The sequence below is a fragment of the Pelobates fuscus genome, chromosome 4, assembly GCF_036172605.1.
Source record: "Pelobates fuscus isolate aPelFus1 chromosome 4, aPelFus1.pri, whole genome shotgun sequence".
In the NCBI taxonomy this organism is placed as follows: domain Eukaryota; kingdom Metazoa; phylum Chordata; class Amphibia; order Anura; family Pelobatidae; genus Pelobates; species Pelobates fuscus.
This window is the reverse complement of record NC_086320.1, coordinates 102,824,211-102,843,386: the sequence shown is the minus strand read 5'-3', so window position 1 is coordinate 102,843,386 and position 19,176 is coordinate 102,824,211. Positions and strand designations below refer to the sequence as shown.

Sequence of the window (19,176 nt, the reverse complement as noted above, 5' to 3'; positions counted from 1 at the left end):
CACATGCAGGGAGGTGTGACTAGGGTTCATAAACAAAGGGATTTAACTCCTAAATGGCAGAGGATTGAGCAGTGAGGCTGAAGGGGCATGTTCTATACACCAAAACTGCTTCATTAAGCTAAAGTTGTTCAAGTGACTATAGTGTCCCTTTAAGATAGTCCCTAGTGCTGGTAGTGGGTCCGACTTGCAGGCCTCAGGAGACATGTGGCAGGCCTTGCAGCCTTCACCGGAAAGACAATATCTCTTTTTTCTGTGGGATCCCCCACAGTAGGCTTCTAAAATCTGTGCCCCATCTGTGCTGGATCAGGAGTGGGCCTCTGACCAGGTGAGTTCTCCTCTGTGAGGTTCCCAATGGCTTTACGTTATGGAGATAAATAGGCCCCTACCTTGCAGCTTTGCAGTTTCGCGACTGGGTTGAACAAAAAGGTATTATCAGTAGAGTGTGATGCCCTGCTGTGATTAGACTCTGTCACTCAGGACACTGTTGTGCAATGTGAGAGATATCCAGCAGATAGTTTGCGGTATGGCATTTGCTCAGTTCCAACATCAAGCTCAATTCTCTCATAACACAGCTCTTTTGTATTTTTTTTTAAATTATATTTCATATCATGTGTTTTATTTTGTTTCTATCTTGTATTGCCATTAATTGCATTCTGAGAATTATGCTGCATGTTTTTTTTCTCTAAAGCAGTCATTGCAGTGATATATAATAGATATTATATTTATAGTATGTCTTCCTGTGTTTCCCTGTAATCATTTGCATTGACTGACTGATTAAATTACATCTGCGTGCATACTTTATTTGTGTTATGGTTTGACTGGAGATCAAACGGTTTCTTTGTAATTAAATATCACATTATTTTAGTAAGGAAACATGTTAAATCAATTTTTTTCAGAAAATCCCATTGCTATCAGACATACTTTACTGAATAATTTGTATTCATGCAGCTATAGCTTGATTCACACATCATAATTCCTAAACAGAGTGACAATGTAGACTCCCATATAATTTTTTTGCATTCATTTTTTGATATAGATTTACTAGTCACAAAAAAACAAAACAAAACAGGCGGTACTGTTTTTTTTTTTCATGTTTCAGTTTTTATTAAAGTTTTCGAGTTTGTACACTATAAAAAATACACAGTATAACTTGATAAAATAAAAGGCAAGTAAAGAGACAATTTACACCTCTAAGTTGTTAGGGAACAAAAATAATCTATTAAAGACTATAGTGTAGGGGGTTCCTGAGTAAAATGTTTATTTGTGCAAAACCAGTAAAAAATATAAGAAGTATTAAGTCCCAGGAGTCCAAGTCCATAAAAACTTTGCAGCAGTGTGGGGCCAAAACATCACCCATTTATTTGACACTATCAATAAAGCATCACTTTATTGAGATTAGGACTGTGCTGGACTCCCTCTTTTGTTGCTGTTGGTTGTTGACGGAGCCTTTTGCCCGTGCATCCCAGGTGGACATGGATCCTTATTATCTGGTATTTACAGTGAGGTCAAAAGTGTTTGATTCCCTGCTGATTTAGAACGTTTGCCCACTGACAAAGAAATGATCAGGCAATAATTTTAATGGTAGGTGTAATTTAACAGGGAGAGACAGAATAACCAAAAAAAAAATCCAGAGAAATGCATGTCAAGAAAGTTATAAATTGATTTGCATGTCAATGAGTGACATACGTATTTGACCCCTTCGACTTAGTACTTTGTGGCAATCAAAGAGGTCAGACCTTTCTTGTAGTTGGCCACCAGGTTTGCACACATCTTAGGAGGGATTTTGTCCCACTCTTCTTTGCAGATCCTCTCCAAGTCATTAAGGATTCGAGAATGAAGTTTGGCAACTCGAACCATCAGCTCCCCCCACAGATTTTCTATGGGATTAAGGTCTGGAGACTGGCTAGGCCACTCCAGGACCTTAATGTGCTTCTTCCTGAGCCACTCCTTTGTTGCCTTGGCTGTGTGTTTTGGGTCATAGTCATGCTGGAATACTCATCCACGACCCATTTTCAATGCCCTGGCTGAGGGAAGAAGGTTCTCACCCAAGATTTGATGGTACATGGCCCCGTCCATCGTCCCTTTGCAGTTGTCCTGTCCCCTGAGTAGAAACACAGCCCCAAAGCATAATGTTTCTACCTCCATGTTTGACAGTGGGGATGGTGTTCTTGGGGTCGTAGAAAGCATTCCTCCTCCTCCAAACACGGCGAGTTGAGTTGATGCCAAAGAGCTTGATTTTGGTCTGACCACAACACTTTCACTCAGTTCTCCTCTGAATCATTCAGATGTTCATTGGCAAACTTCAGACGGGCCTGTACATGTGCTTTCTTGAGCAGGGGGACCTTGTGGATGCTGCAGGATTTCAGTCCTTCACGGCATAGTGTGTTATCAATTGTTTTCTTGGTGACTACAGTCACAGCTGCTTTGAGATCTTTAACAAAATTCTCCCGTGTAGTTCTGGGCTGATTCATCAAAGTTCTAATGATCATTGAAACTCCACGAGGTGAGATCTTGCATGGAGCACCAGACCGAGCGAGACTGACAGTGTTTTTGTGTTTCCTCCATTTGCGAATAATCACACCAGCTGTTGTCACCTTCTCACCAAGCCGCTTGGCGATGGCCTTGTAGCCCATTCCAGTCTTGTGTAGGTCTACAATCTTGACCCTGACATCCATGGACAGCTCTTTGGTCTTGGCCACGGTGGAGAGTTTGATATTTGATTAATTGCTTCTGTGGACAGGTGTCTTTTATACAGGTAACGAGCTGAGCTTAGGAGCACTCCCTTTAAAATTCTGTCTCTCACTGTTAAAATACACCTACCATTAAAATTATAGACTTGTAATTTCTTGGTCAGTGGGCAAACGTTCAAAATCAGCAGGGGATCAAATACATTTTTCCCTCACAGTAAGTATAGCACATGTAGTTCAAACAGCCTACCAGAGCAAGACACATGTCACAGAAACCACCCACATTTCGGCACACTTAAGAGCCTTGCCAACTCAGGTTGGAGAGGTAGAGAAAACGATGTTAAAGGAAGCCTATAGTATTAGGAATGCAAAACTGTATTTCTAATGATATAGTGTTCCTCTGCCCTAAACCTATTATTCACCCCCCACCCAGTGATTAAAGGATTAAAAAAACCTTGAAACACTTACCTTTTTCCAGCGCTGAGTTCTTTCCGACACCAGCAATGGGGGAAACCTAATGCGTGGTGTGCATTAGGCCTTTTCCATAGTAAAGTAATGAATCAATGTTTTTTCTACGGGGATTTTGAAGATACTGGACATCCTGCAAAGTGTGAGGACATCCAACAGTGTTTAAAGGAGTTAAACTCCATGAAACTGCAGGAAGTGCTTCTAGTGCTCATAGGGTGTTTATAGAGTCCCTTTAAATTTGCAATGAAAGTTCTTATCTGGGATCAAAAAGGCTGTATTACTGAGCAAAATCAGAATATATGGGAGAGAGTCCCATGATCATTTCCACCCCTCCAACAAAGCGGGCTGGATGTAGGATATACACAAGAACGCCTGGAAGGGACTCAGATCAATTTATGGCTAGTCTCCCAATGCTGCTCCATGTAAAAGTGAAAGCGCTGTCGACCCCAGTTCCTGTTTCCACCTGGTCCTATGTGTTAACTTAGAGGAGTGGAAAGGTGGGTCAGTATATACATCTAGTAAATAGAAAGGGAGGGGAACAGCGCTACAGTACTGATCACAAGGGGGGATAGAGCTGCACACCTGAAAGGAAGGGTAACCCTCAAACCCTTCAAAGAATGGAGAGAACAAAAGACAACAAATACAGGGTGCGCTAAATAAAATAAAGGGAGATGAAAAAGTCTTTAGGTACAATGTGGACCTTGAGTGAGTGTTCTTAGGTTCTTTCTTTGGGATCTCAGTAGTCGAATATGGAATACAAAAGCAGAGAGGGGAGACCAATAGTGCAAAACCGTAATGCGGAAAGGATCACGAACAACACAGACGTGGAGAAGTGCCAACTTACAATTTAAAGAGCTAAGCCCAGCTCTAGGTAAAACAGCATGCAGTGGTATTTAGTACTACCCACATGTAGGATATTGCTGGACAATTGGAGGTGTCTTCACAGGATTCTTTACACCATCCCAGACAGACGTCAGCATATAAAATATATAAAAGATGGAAAAACCCAATGGTGCAATAACTTTGGTAATACTGCAACAACAGACAACACTGAGGTCCTAAGAGTGCCAACTTACAATTTAAAGAGCTATGACCAGCTCTGAGTAAAACAGCATACAGTGGTATTTTAACTCCCCACGTGTAGGATATTCCTCTAATGATGCTTGCAGTGCCGGTCTTATGAAAATAAAATCACAAGAGAGGGCCCATAGTGTTTTCCATATATAAAATGACAGTGGAATAAAAAAGAAACGTACTTACAGTGTTCAGAGCAGCCACACTGCTCTATGAACCAAGCGTGGGTGGAATAATCCCCACCAGGGATTTCTTTTGAAGTACTGGATCTTGTTTAAAAAAAATCAGCCAGGATAAAACAGCAACATATAAAGTAAATGTACTAACCAAATATAAGTGGTAGTCACAAAATACTTTAATTAAAAACAAAGTAAAAATACACAACGCGTTTCGCCAAACAGTAGGCTTTTTCAAGTACTTCAAAAGAAATCCCTGGTGGGGATTATTCCACCCACGCTTGGTTCATAGAGCAGTGTGGCTGCACGTCTGTGTTGTTCGTGATCCTTTCCGCATTACGGTTTTGCACTATTGGTCTCCCCTCTCTGCTTTTGTATTCCATATTCGACTACTGAGATCCCAAAGAAAGAACCTAAGAACACTCACTCAAGGTCCACATTGTACCTAAAGACTTTTTCATCTCCCTTTATTTTATTTAGCGCACCCTGTATTTGTTGTCTTTTGTTCAGTATATACATCTGTATGAAATATTAAACAATGAGAACTTGCACCTACTACGGTAAACTAATGGGCTTGCTTGTGCTTTAGTATAGTTGTGCTAAGCTTGCGATGCCACCTGACTCTTTACACAATTATTGCTAAGAATGATCACCTTGCTCAATGACTTCATATTAATTCAACACTGATTTCCCAAATTGATTTTCATATCATTAGAGAGTCTTTGTCAAGTAATAGACCATCACTTTTAAAATTTAGAGAAGACCCATTTTAAGTTGTGAAATAATGCATTTGTAAACACACCCAAGATTATATTAGTGCCTACATGTTTTTTGGTTTAAAAAGTAACAATATGTACCAGCAAAATAAACATACCGTATATACTCGAGTATAAGCCGACCCGAATATAAGCCGAGGCCCCTAATTTTATCCCAAAAAACTGGGAAAATTTATTGACTCGAGTATAAGACTAGGGTGGGAAATGCAGCAGCTACTGGTAAATTTCTAAATAAAATTAGATCCTAAAAAAAATATATTAATTGAATATTTATTTACAGTGTGTGTATAATGAATGCAGTGTGTGCGTATGTGTGTGTGTATGAGTGCAGCGTGTGTGTATGAGTGCAGCGTGTGTGTATGAGTGCAGTGTGTGTATGAGTGCAGTGTGTGTATGAGTGCAGTGTGTGTGTGCATGAATGCAGTGTGTGTGTGCATGAATGCAGTGTGTGTGTGTGTATGAATGCAGTGTGTGAATGCAGTGTGTGCAGGGCCGGTGCAAGGATATTTGCCACCGTAGGCAAAAAAAATGTTGCCGCCCCCTCCCCCCCCATATGTCCTGACTTCCCCTCCTCCTCCCTCAGTGGTCCTTACCTCCCCACCCCCGTGTTCCTTCACCCCCCCCCCCAGTGGTCCTGACTCACCCCTCCCCTAGTGGTCCTTACCCTCCCCTCCCCTAGTGGTCCTTACTTCCCCCTCCCCTCCCATAGTGGTCCTTATCCCACCCCCTCCCTCTCATAGTGGTCCTTATCCCCCTTCTCCCTCCCATAGTGTTCCTTATCCCCCCCATCCCTCCCATAGTGGTCCATATACCCCCCCCCTCCCTCCCATAGTGGTCCTTATACCCCCCTCCCTCCCATAGTGGTCCTTATCCCACCCCCTCCCTCCCATAGTGGTCCTTATACCCCCCCTCCCTCCCATAGTGGTCCTTATACCCCCCTCCCTCCAATAGTGGTCCTTATCCCCCCCTCCCTCCCATAGTATTCCTTATCCCACCCCCTCCCTCCCATAGTGGTCCTTATCCCACCCCCTCCCTCCCATAGTGGTCCTTATCCCCCCCTCCCTCCCATAGTGGTCCTTATCCCCCCCTCCCTCCCATAGTGGTCCTTATCCCCCCCCTCCCTCCCATAGTGGTCCTTATCCCCCCCTCCCTCCCATAGTGGTCCTTATACCCCCCTCCCTCCCATAGTGGTCCTTATCCCCCCCTCCCTCCCATAGTGGTCCTTATCCCCCCCTCCCTCCCATAGTGGTCCTTATCCCCCCCTCCCTCCCATAGTGGTCCTTATCCCCCCCCTCCCTCCCATAGTGGTCCTTATACCCCCCCTCCCTCCCATAGCGGTCCTTATACCCCCCTCCCTCCCATAGTGGTCCTTATACCCCCCCCCTCCCATAGTGGTCCTTATACCCCCCTCCCTCCCATAGTGGTCCTTATACCCCCCCCCTCCCATAGTGGTCCTTATCCCCCTTTTTATGTTATTAATTTTTTTTATTATTATTAATTTTGTATTATTATTTCGTATTTTATTTATTTTATTTTTTTTTCGTCCCCCCTCCCTGCTTGATATATGGCAGGGAGGGGGGCTCTCCTTCCCTGGTGGTCCAGTGGCAGTTCAGTGGGGGGGAGAGGGGGGCTGGCAGAGCTGTACTTACCTGTTCTGCAGCTCCTGTCAGCTCTCTCCTCCTCTGCGCCGTCCGTTCTGCTCTTCTGTCAGCTCCCAGTGTAAATCTCGCGAGAGCCGCGGCTCTCGCGAGATTTACACTGGGAGCTGACCGAACGGCGCAGAGGAGGAGAGAGCTGACAGGAGCTGCAGAACAGGTAAGTACAGCTCTGCCAGCCCCCCCTCTCCCCCCAGTCTGTATTATGGCAATGCAAATTGCCATAATACAGACCTTGACTCGAGTATAAGCCGAGTTGGGGTTTTTCAGCCCAAAAAATGGGCTGAAAAACTCGGCTTATACTCGAGTATATACGGTAGTTAGTATTTTTAGCCACGAGATTTACTAGACTAACAAAGTATAGGAATTAGAGGATTCACAAAGCACGGATTTTACAATTATCAAGCACCGAATGTATCGGGCAGGATTCACATTCGCAAATTATATTTTTTCATTTGATGAACTATTTGCCTACTGGAAAAAAGTCTGATATGTATTATATGTATGTATATGACAATGTATAGGTATCATAGCATAGAAATTGCAACGCCAAAGGGTTACTAATCGGAGAGCAGCATATGTTGGCCACAGATGACAAATGAAAGGGAAATCTTACCATATCTGGAGTTTTACTGAAGTTTCATCAATTTCAATTGTCTTTGTTTTAAAGTCAATCCCTAGAAATATAACAGATTATAGTTAATATGAACCCTACAAAACGCATTACTATATATCAGGAAAAATATATTATGGCAGTAAACCAGACTACCAGCTATTAAAAGAAAATATGGAAAATTTACATATTGCTAGGATCAATACGCAAATTATGAAGTGACCCACAGCCCAGTCTCCCAAAAAAAGTTGGCAAATGTTATTATTTACCTGCATACATAAAGAAAGTGAATATTGCCTGCTATTGTGGATTTATCTAAGAAGGGCAGGGAGCATCCTGACTGCCCCCTTGCATGCATTGACTCTGATCTGCAATTTTGTGTAGTGGCCAGTAGATGGCGAGCTTCTGAGCACATGGCTGAATATATTCAAGACTTCATTTGAGTTACAGGGGAGTTCAGAGCTGGATGCAAGAAGTGAAAGATCCCAACTAAACAGAGATGGAGGTCAGGGATTAAGGCTTGTTTGATCTAATGTTCAGAGGACTGCTGGAGCATCCTGGAGGAGCAGACAGCTGTAACCAGTCTAAGATACAGGTCTGTTTGCAGCAGAGTTTGCTTTAAATAGGATAGGAATCCTAGGAGTTGTAAAAAGAGCAGGTGCTCCCCTTCCTGAACCAATTGGATTGCAGACTGTTGAGTGGTAAACCTAAAATTTTAAACTGCTTACACAATCAAAAGACCTCGATCTCCAGTTTTACTGACCTGTGGAAGATTTCAATATAACCCAAGCCCCATTGTGTTTCATAATTATAATGGGCCCCAACTATGTGCACCAACTAATGGTACTTAAAGGACCACTATAGTGCCAGGAAAACAAACTCATTTTCCTTGCACTATTGGGTCATTAGCTCCCCCCTGCCCTCATGGCCCCCCCTCCCGCTGGGCTGAAGGGGTTAAAACCCCTTCAGCCACTTACCTTTATCCAGTGCCAGGCTCCCTCGGTGCTGTAGACCTCTCCTACCCCTCCGAAGTTGGCTCCCAAGTGGAGCCGAATGTGCATGCGCGGCCAGAGCCACGCGCGTATTAAAAACGCCCATAGGAAAGCATTACTCAATGCTTTCCTATGGACGTCAGCGTCTTCTCACTGTGATTTTCACAGTGAGAATCGCGGAAGCGCCTCTAGTGGCTGTCAGTGAGACAGCCACTAGAGGCTGGATTAACCCTGCAGTGTAAACATAGCAGTTTCTCTGAAACATTATTTTTGTAAGTTTTAACTAAATTTATTTAACTAAATTTCTGTATCAAATCATGGGTGAATGAGGCTCCTGCCACGGGTCCCCAAGAAATGATCTGTTTTTTACAGCTCAGCACTACCATGGGTGTAGGAATAACAAGGGAGTACTGTGCACAGATTCCTTACTGCTCCTTCTCCTGCACCTCAGGCTAACAGTCAGTGAATATCAAAATATCTTCTGGTGTAAACAGACATTAAAGGTTATCACATCACCCCTCTGTAGTGACTGGTGCCTAGCCGTGTATTACAATGATTACATACTTGAAAATAAGAGTACCGTATATACTCGAGTATAAGCCGAGTTTTTCAGCACATTTTTTGTGCTGAAAAACCCCAACTCGGCTTATACTCGAGTCAGAGTCTGTATTATGGCAATTTGCATTGCCATAATACAGACTGGGGGAGAGGGGTGCTGGCAGAGCTGTACTTACCTTTCCTGCAGCTCCTGTCAGCTCTCTCCTCCTCCGCGCCATCCGTTCAGCACCTCGGTCAGCTCCCAGTGTAAGACTTACACTGGGAGCTGACAGAGGGAGCTGCACAGACCGCGCGGAGGAGGAGAGAGCTGACAGGAGCTGCAGGAAAGGTAAGTACAGCTCTGCCAGCACCCCTCTCCCCCCACTGAACTACCAATGACACTGGACCACCAGGGAAGGAGCCCCCCTCCCTGGCCAGCTAGCAAGCAGGGAGGGGGGACGAAAAAAAAAAAGATAATAAAAAAAAAAAAAAATAATAATAATTAAATAATAAATAATAATAATAAAAAAATAATAATATAAAAAAAAAATAATAATTAATAATATATCAAATGCCCACCCCCACCAACACATACACAAACACACACTGCATCACACACTCACACTTCATTCATACACACACACTGCATTCACACACACACTGCACTCACACACACACTGCACTCACACACACTGCACTCATACACACTGCACTCATACACACACACTGCATTCATTATATACACACACTGGAAATAAATATTCAATTAATATATACGCACTCATACACACACACACTGCACTCATACACACACACACACACTGCACTCATACACACACACTGCACTCATACACACTGCACTCATATGTGCACTGCACTCATACACGCACTGCACTCATACACACACTGCACACGCACTGCACTCATACACGCACTGCACTCATACACGCACTGCACTCATACGCGCACTGCACTCATACGCACACTGCATTCATACGCACACACTGCATTCATACGCACACACTGCATTCATTATATACACACACTGTAAATAAATATTCAATTAATATCATTTTTTTAGGATCTAATTTTATTTAGAAATTTACCAGTAGCTGCTGCATTTCCCACCCTAGTCTTATACTCGAGTTGTGGTGGAATCTCGGTAAAAATAAATTTAGTAGGCCGAGATTACCACGTGGCAGGTGTACGTGCATATGCTGACGTATCGATCAGTTGGTTGCACGAGGCAAGATACGATCAGTAGTGTACGGAGCATGTGCAAGAATACAGGATGTAGTATTCCCCCTCCTCCATTGTGCTGGACAGGCCATGCGGTCAAGCAGGAAGTTAATTCTTATTTGTATTGATTGGTCAAGAGAATGTGCGGGTGGAGCTTAATATGGGAGGAGTTATGTGCCTATATAAGGAGCCTGCACTATTGTCCGGGACTCAGAACTTGCTGTATTTTGGTGACGCTAGTCCCTCTGAGTCCCGATCGGTGATCCAATAAAGAATCTCTTCCTTCCTGAAGAAACCTGTGTCCATCTCTCTGTGCTTCGCTTCCGTCAGTTTCTCCGGTATCATTTGGTGCATTGGCCGGGAAGCTCATCGTTCAACGGTAGCTGAGAGGCAGAGGCGTGAGACGGTCTATCTTTGCCCACGTTCTCTACGGCTGCACCCCTGAACTTCTGCGTGGACCTCCCTTCGTCTCGGCGCCACTGGTCTGTTGTCCAGGAGATCATCGGCCTCTATGTGAGAAGTGCTGGGGTGTCCCCGTCGATGAGTGTGAACTCAGGTTCAGGAACGAGGAGGTAAGACAACTGCTGTTTTAGACGGCAGGACCCACTAGGGGTATACCGATTGTGCGGTAGGCCCAAAGGGGTTTGAATCTGTGTATCTGCCCCCTCTGTCGGAGGGAAGGAGCGAAGGCGCACCGCTCGATCGAACGCTCTTTAGTCAGACCGTTTGATTTTGTTAGTCAGGCGGGGCTCTGGTGTAAATAGCCCTAGCCGGACACCGGTGTCTTGTCTAGACTAGCGTTCTAGGGTGTATATTTTGTTCGCTAGGTCGGAGGGACCGGGAGACTAAGCGGCGTCTGTGTAAATTCGGTTCGCTAGCTCTCAACCTATCTGGGCTAAGTGGGAAGGCGTGTAAATTTGGAACCCACTAGACTTTTGATAGTGCGACTAAGAGGCGTCTGTGTAAATTCGGTCCTCTAGCTCGCTATATATGGTGATTGGGCAGTGTGGCTAACCAAAACGTATGTAGATTGTTTTTAGGTAGTCCATTCAAGGTACTGGCCAATAGTTTAGTTGGGAATTGTAAATGTGATAAAGATTGTTTAGTAAAGTGTATATCTTGTTAGATAGCGCGAGCTCAGCCGTCTAGCGAGAGTGTTAATAGTGTGTTGCTGTATTATAGTGCACGGTACCATAACCCTGTATATTTACTGACACTGTATATAAGTACTAATCATTGTCGTCCATTGCATGTTTAACACCATAACCACTAATAATTGTATTGTGACCTTAACTTGTGCTTTGACCTATGCTAACCGTACTGTAACCGCTATTTGTAAAAGACGATGTTACTGGGGTGTGTTATAGACGGGTAATTCGTATATAGAGAATTATAGCGTGGGTGACTGTATAGTTACGCCAAAGGGCATAATATTGATTATCTAGTGACTGGTGTAACAGCTGTGTGTGTATGGGAATTCCCTGAGTGTTTATTGTGTTATTGTGTACGTTTCACTTGGTAACCGTACCACGTGGTGCTGTTGCCAGAGGAAACGGGTGTGACTGTTGAATAGTACGCGTGTATAGTATTCGTTGTCGACGACGTTCCATTGTTAAGTATGGGTGCGTCGCAGTCAACGATCCCGGATCCCTTAGGTTGTATGGTGAAGAATTTTAAAAAGGGATTCAAAACTTGTGATTTTGGGGTTAAAATGTCTCCTGTACGTTTGGTCACTTTGTGTACTAGGGAGTGGCCTACTTTGGTTGCGGCATGGCCGCCACGTGGCAGTTTGGATCCAACTCTGGTACAGCGCTTACACGTGGCTGTATCGGGTAGGCCTGAACTTTACGCCAGTTTCCTTATATTGATTGTTGGAGACAGGCCGTAAATGACTCGCCAAAATGGCTCCAGACATGCCACGAGGAGCAGTGTCGCCTCATGGTAGCTAGGACTTGTTCGTCCACTAGGACTGGTGTTAGGCCCATTTTGGACACGCCCCCTGAGTCCGAGATCCCTTTGCCGCCCCCTTACTTTCCGTTAAGAGGAAGTGACGCAAATGCAGGAAGTCCTGCAACCCTCCCCTCATTACCCCCATCCACTTCCGCTTCCTCCTCCAGTACAGGATCCACCCCCCCTCGTACTAAATCTCCCCTTCCGGAATCAGAACCAACCCCCATTAAAAACGAATATCCTGATTTGGCGCCACTTCAGACTTCCGGTCAAGCTTCATCTAGCTCGGCTCGAAGTGTTTTATTTACAACCTTTTCCCAAAACCAAGCTCCCACATCCCCATACCCTATTTCTCCCCGACTGGAACCTATGACTGACGCCCCTCCACGTAGCCCCATACAGACCCGACAGTTGACCGGTGCCCAACAATTAAAACACTATCAGATGCCTCTTCGTCTGAATCCTGGGTCAGCCTATATCGATGCCGCAGGCCAAATGGCACATGCTGACCCAGTCTTTGTATATGTCCCATTCACGACAACCGATCTCTTAAATTGGAAGACCCACAATTCCTCGTATACTGAGAAACCACAAGCTATGACTGATCTGTTCACCTCAATAGTACAGACACATAACCCGACATGGGCTGATTGCCAGCAGTTATTAATGACTTTATTCAACAATGAGGAAAGGACAAGGATTAACCAAGCGGCCATTAAAGCACTAGAGGATAAAGCCCGTACTTTAAACCAAGCCAATCCATCAGCATGGGCCGCAACACATTATCCCAACACCGATCCCGATTGGAATGTAAATGGTGCTGATATGGTTCAACTCAGAGCCTATAGAGACGCTATAATTGCTGGCATGAAAGCCGGAGGAAAGAACGCTATTAACATGTCGAAGACAGTTGAGGTGATTCAGAAAAGTGATGAAGCGCCCAGTGTCTTTTATGACCGATTATTGGAGGCATACCGCTTGTATACCCCCTTTAATCCGGAAGACGCAGACAATTCCCGAATGGTGAACTCCGCCTTTGTCAGCCAAGCTTACGGAGATATTAAGCGCAAGCTACAAAAGTTAGAAGGGTTTGCAGGTATGTCAATCACCCAACTAATGGAGGTAGCGAATAAGGTTTATATGAATAGGGAAACAGAAAGTAAGAAAGAGGAAGAGCGCAAGATGCGTAAAAAGGCTGATATGCTAGCGGTAGCGATCGCAGGCGTAGATAGACGGGGCCCAGATAGAGGCGATAGTAGATGGAATGAGGAACCTCTAAGTAGAAATCAGTGCGCATACTGTAGGGAAGAAGGGCATTGGAGAAATGAGTGTCCTCGAAGAGAACAGTGTGAGAGAGACAGACCTAGGACAGGTTATGGAAACTTTAGAGGCAGAGCGAGAGGTAGAGGAGGCCCCGGAGGGAGTAATGGTAATAGAGGGAGTAATGGGAACAGAGGAAGTGTTAGGGAAGACAGGTATATTCCAGCAGCGCAAAGGTCCCGCGATAGAGAAGGTAGGGACTTTGTAGGGTTGGCTGACACGGTCATGGAGGACTATTGATACCGACCGGGCTCCATCCCCCTTGGTCGAGCGGAGCCTATGGTCGATGTATCAATAGGGGGAAAAAGGAGTGCGTTCATGATCGACACTGGTGCTGAACATTCAGTGTTGACTAATCTAGTTGCTCCTCCATCTGGAAGGACTATTACTGTGATAGGAGCAACTGGAAGAAGTGCTGAAAAACCGGTTCTTAAAAGTCGACTCTGTACATTGGGAGGCCACGTAGTAAAACATCAATTCCTTTATATGCCTGAATGTCCAGTCCAATTGCTGGGACGTGATATGCTATCTAAGTTACAAGCGCAGATTACGTTCCTACCAAATGGAACAACATCCTTAAAGTTTAATGGACCTTCAGGTATCATGACATTATCCGTACCAAAGGAAGAAGAGTGGCGACTTTATACAGCGTTGACTAGCCAAAACCCTAGGAGTGATGAGACATTATTTAACATACCAGGAGTTTGGGCAGAGAACAACCCACCAGGACTGGCCCGCAATATTCCACCTATAAAAATTGAACTAAAACTTGGGGTTTATCCAGTGAGCCTAAGACAATACCACATCCCGCAGAAGGCTAAGAAGAACATCCAATCCTATCTGGATAAGTTCATACGGTATGGTATCCTAAAATTCTGTACTTCCCCCTGGAACACCCCATTGCTGCCTGTTCAAAAGCCCGGTACAGATGAGTATCGACCTGTGCAGGACTTGAGAGCAGTCAATGATGCGGTTGTTAGTATACATCCAGTTGTACCCAATCCATATAACCTGCTTGCTTTAATTCCGGGCGGGGCTACTTACTTTACAGTCTTAGACCTCAAAGATGCCTTCTTTTGCCTCTGAATTGCCGCAGAAAGTCAATGTATTTTCGCTTTCCAATGGGAGAACGCTGTAACGGGCTCAAAACGCCAAATGACTTGGACAAGACTGCCCCAAGGGTTTAAAAATTCACCTACCCTATTTGGTTCAGCCCTAAGTCAGGATCTACTGGATTTCGAGTCCATCCCAGGAGAGTGTGTATTGTTACAATATGTAGATGACTTGTTGATAGCAGCAGTTACAAAATAAATCTGTCAGCAAGCAACGCACGATCTACTACACATTCTATGGAAGGCAGGATACAAGGTGTCTAGAAAGAAGGCTCAGTTGTGTTTGCCAACTGTCAAATATCTGGGATTCCATATCTCTGAAGGTCAAAGAATTATGGGGCCAGAAAGAAAAGAAGCTGTCTGCCAAATACCAATACCCAAGAATAGAAGACAAGTGCGAGAATTCTTGGGGGCAGCAGGCTTCTGTAGGATATGGATTCCCAGCTACGCGATACTGGCAAAACCTCTGTACGCAGCTATCAAAGGTACAGAGCACGACCCCTTCTTATGGACCCAAGAACAGCAAACGGCATTTGAAGATGTGAAGAAGGCTTTGATGAGTGCCCCAGCATTAGGTCTACCTGATCACACCCGACCATTCTACCTGTATGTACATGAGCAAAGAAGAATGGCTGTGGGAGTATTGACACAGTACTTGGGATCATGGCAAAGACCTGTTGCCTACATGTCTAAGCAATTGGATGCAGTGGCCAGCGGACTTCCACCTTGTCTAAGAGCCGTAGCTGCAGCCGCCCTGCTAGTAGCTGAAGCCGATAAACTCACTCTGGGTCAAGAACTTTATGTACGAGTCCCACATGCAGTACAGACGTTGTTGGATTACAAAGGAAATCATTGGTTTAGTAACAGCCGTATGACCAAGTATCAAGCAATGTTGTGTGAAAACCCCAGAGTGCATTTAGAGACTGTAAATACCTTAAATCCAGCTACCCTTTTGCCACAACCTACTGAAAGTCAACATGATTGTTTGGAAGTAATGGATGAAGTATTCTCAAGTAGACCAGATCTTCGTGATTTTCCCATCCAGAACCCCGATGTTCAATATTATACCGACGGCAGTAGTTATGTGAAAGAAGGGATCCGCTATGCAGGATATGCAGTGACAACAATAGACAAGGTGATAGAAGCTCGGCCACTGGCGAAAGGAACATCAGCACAAAAAGCAGAATTGATAGCACTGACACGAGCGTTACAATTGGCTGAAGGTTTAAGAGTAAACATCTACACGGACTCCAAATATGCGTTTTTAACCACTCATGCCCACGGAGCTTTGTATAAAGAAAGAGGACTACTGAATTCAGAAGGCAAAGAAATCAAATACGCAGCTGAAATCTTACAACTATTGGAAGCAGTGTGGGAGCCGAAAGAAGTCGGTATCATACATTGTCGAGCGCATCTGAGAGGAGATGGTGATGTAACCAAAGGAAATCGGATGGCAGATAGTGCAGCTAAGCATGCTGCTGAATCAGGAAGACAGGAATATGTGGGGCATATAGCTGCTCTTATACCAACTGTCCACTGTCCCAATGGACTCCAGTTTATACAGCTCAAGAAGAGGAGTGGTTAAAGACTGAACCAGGAAAGTATTTGGAGAACAAGTGGTATCAGCTAGAAGATGGAAGAATAGTCATACCAGCATCACTAGCGGTAGAAATTGTCCAAAATTATCATAACGGGACACATTCTGGGAGAGACAGTACTGAAGAATCTCTCAGAAAACATTTCTACATACCAAGATTGTCCAACTTGACTCAGGCCATTGTACGAAGATGTGTAACGTGTGCTAAAAATAATGCAAGACAAGGACCAGTAAAGCCACCAGGAGTCCAGTTCATGGGGGGACTCCCCATGTCCGATCTACAAATAGACTTTACAGTGATGCCTAAATCGGGTGGACATCGTTACCTGCTGGTAATTGTGTGCACCTATTCAGGCTGGGTAGAAGCATGTCCTACTCGTACAGAGAAAGCAGGAGAAGTTGTGAGATTCCTGCTACGAGAAATAATACCCCGATATGGACTACCCTGTTCTATAGGATCGGACAATGGTCCAGCTTTTGTTCATCAGTGCCTACAACAACTGACTCATATGCTTGGTATAAAGTGGAGGCTTCATACTGCATATAGACCCCAGAGCTCTGGTAAGGTAGAGAGAATGAATAGAACTATTAAGAATCAGTTGGCTAAAATGTGTCAGGAAACCCAACTTAAGTGGAACGTTCTCTTACCCATAGCTCTATTGCGAATCCGCAGTACCCCTACCAGAAGGATGGGCCTCTCTCCTTTTGAAATCATGTATGGGCGACCACCTCCCGTACTTGGTAACTTAAGGGGGGATTTGAGTCAGTTGGGAGAAGGCATTACCCGGCAGCAGGTTGTAGAGTTGGGTAAGACTATGGAGGAGGTACAGAAATGGGTACAAGATAGATTACCTGTGAATATTTATCCCCCTGTTCATAGTTATCATCCAGGAGATCAAGTGTGGATTAAAGAGTGGAATAATGTACCGTTAGGGCCCAAGTGGAGAGGTCCTTATGTTGTTCTTTTGTCTACCCCTACAGCGATAAAAGTAGCCGAAGTGACTCCGTGGATACATCACTCCAGGGTTAAACCAGCAGCAGTCGATTCTTGGCAAGTTACAGCAGATCCAGAGAATCCCTGCAAGATCCGGTTAAAACGCACGACTCAGTCGGAGTAACGAGGAACTATTGTGGATTACAAATTTTATTATTTTTGGGATTTGGTGCGTGAGTGAGAAGGCCATAATAAAGCCTGTCCGCCCACCGACGTATAGTTTATAAGCCAGGGAAAGTCTCGAAGGGACTCCTGTGAAGACGAGCAGAACTCCATTCCCTGCAGCCCTTACATCCTGGAAGCTGAGGTGCCTTCGCACGGACGAAGACTGAGGATGACGGCGAAAGATGTGTTTTTGATAGTGTTTATTTATGTGTGTTTTTATATTCAGGAAGGTAGAGGTACCAACACTCCTAGCTGTGAGGTATGCATTAAGACTACGAGAACAGGTAACCATATTTCCCAAACCCTAATTTGGCATTCACAATACGAGTGTAAAGGAGATGTATCGAGATGTAGATACTTAAATATAGATTATAGTGTGTGCCATTTAGGAGTAGGAGAACCTAAGTGCTTCAGTCCGGAGTATCAACCTCGTACAATTTGGTTGACTCTCAGGAATGGAGATCCTCAGGGGACCCTAATTAATAAGACGGTGTTAGAATCCGTACATTCTTCGGGTGTTCTGCTATTTGATGCGTGTAAAGCAATATCGAGTGGTAGAAAGCCGTGGAATGTATGTGGGGATCTTAGATGGGAGAGGACGTATGGGTCTAATGATAAATATATTTGTCCCAGTAGTAAAAATAAATATGTGAGTCCTAGATGCCCAAATAAAGACTATAACTTCTGCCCATATTGGTCTTGTGTGGGGTGGGCGACTTGGGGACAGACAGTAGACAAAGACATGATAGTGACTAAGTTGCCGACTAGCCCATATTGTAAGTCTATGGAATGTAATCCTATCCATATACTTATAAATAACCCCGATAAGTTCTTAGACAAATATGGCAATTTATTTGGGTTTCAGATATACGGGACGGGTTTAGATCCTGGGACAGTATTGTTTATAGGGATAGAGACTGATACGGTATCCTCCCAAACTCATCAAGTATACCATTCCTTTTATGAAGAGATGAGTATAGATAATAAGATCCCCCATAATGCTAAAAACCTGTTTATTGATTTAGCTGAAAGTATTGCCGGTAGTCTTAATGTTACCAACTGCTATGTGTGTGGAGGTACTAACATGGGAGACCAATGGCCTTGGGAAGCAAAGGAGGTAATGTCCGGTTCTGAGGCAGTTGACCAATTAATATCTACACAAGCCGATTATCATATGAGTGTTAGAGGTAAATCTGAGTGGAGATTAAAGACCTCCATCATAGGTTATGTTTGCATAGCAAGGAAAGGAATAATGTATAATACTTCTGTAGGAGAATTAACTTGTCTAGGGCAAAACGCTTATGATGATGATACAAAGAATACAACTTGGTGGTCGGCTTCAAATGTCTCAGAACCATCTAACCCGTTTGCTAGATACGCCAATTTAAAGGATGTGTGGTTTGATTTATCCATCACATCTACCTGGAGAGCCCCAGCAAATTTGTACTGGATCTGTGGTAAGAAAGCCTATTCGGAGTTGCCACAGGACTGGGAAGGGGCATGTGTGTTGGGTATGCTCAAACCATCCTTCTTCTTGTTACCGATTGAAACAGGTGAGACTTTAGGTGTTAAAGTGTATGATGTGAATCATAGGAAGAAAAGGGGACCCATAGAGATAGGCACCTGGGAAGATAATGAATGGCCTCCCCAGCGTATCATAGATTATTATGGGCCAGCCACGTGGGCTGAGGATGGTACCTTTGGTTACAGAACCCCTATTTATATGCTCAACCGTATTATAAGATTACAGGCGGTGGTTGAGATTATTACTAACGAGACATCACAAGCGCTCAATCTTCTAGCGAAGCATAACACCAGGAT

At 44.3% G+C, this 19,176-nt stretch overlaps 1 protein-coding gene across 1 annotated transcript in view; it reads right to left on the bottom strand.

Annotated features, from left to right (window-relative positions):
* The window catches only part of LOC134607869 (ras-related protein Rab-10-like), a 78,124-nt gene that overhangs the window by 23,786 nt on the left and 35,162 nt on the right, over positions 1 to 19,176 (bottom strand). Inside the window, exon 2 of the mRNA XM_063450442.1 lies at positions 7,453 to 7,513. Coding sequence (XP_063306512.1) covers positions 7,453 to 7,513 — 61 coding nt within the window. The remainder of the gene's footprint in view (positions 1 to 7,452; positions 7,514 to 19,176) is intronic.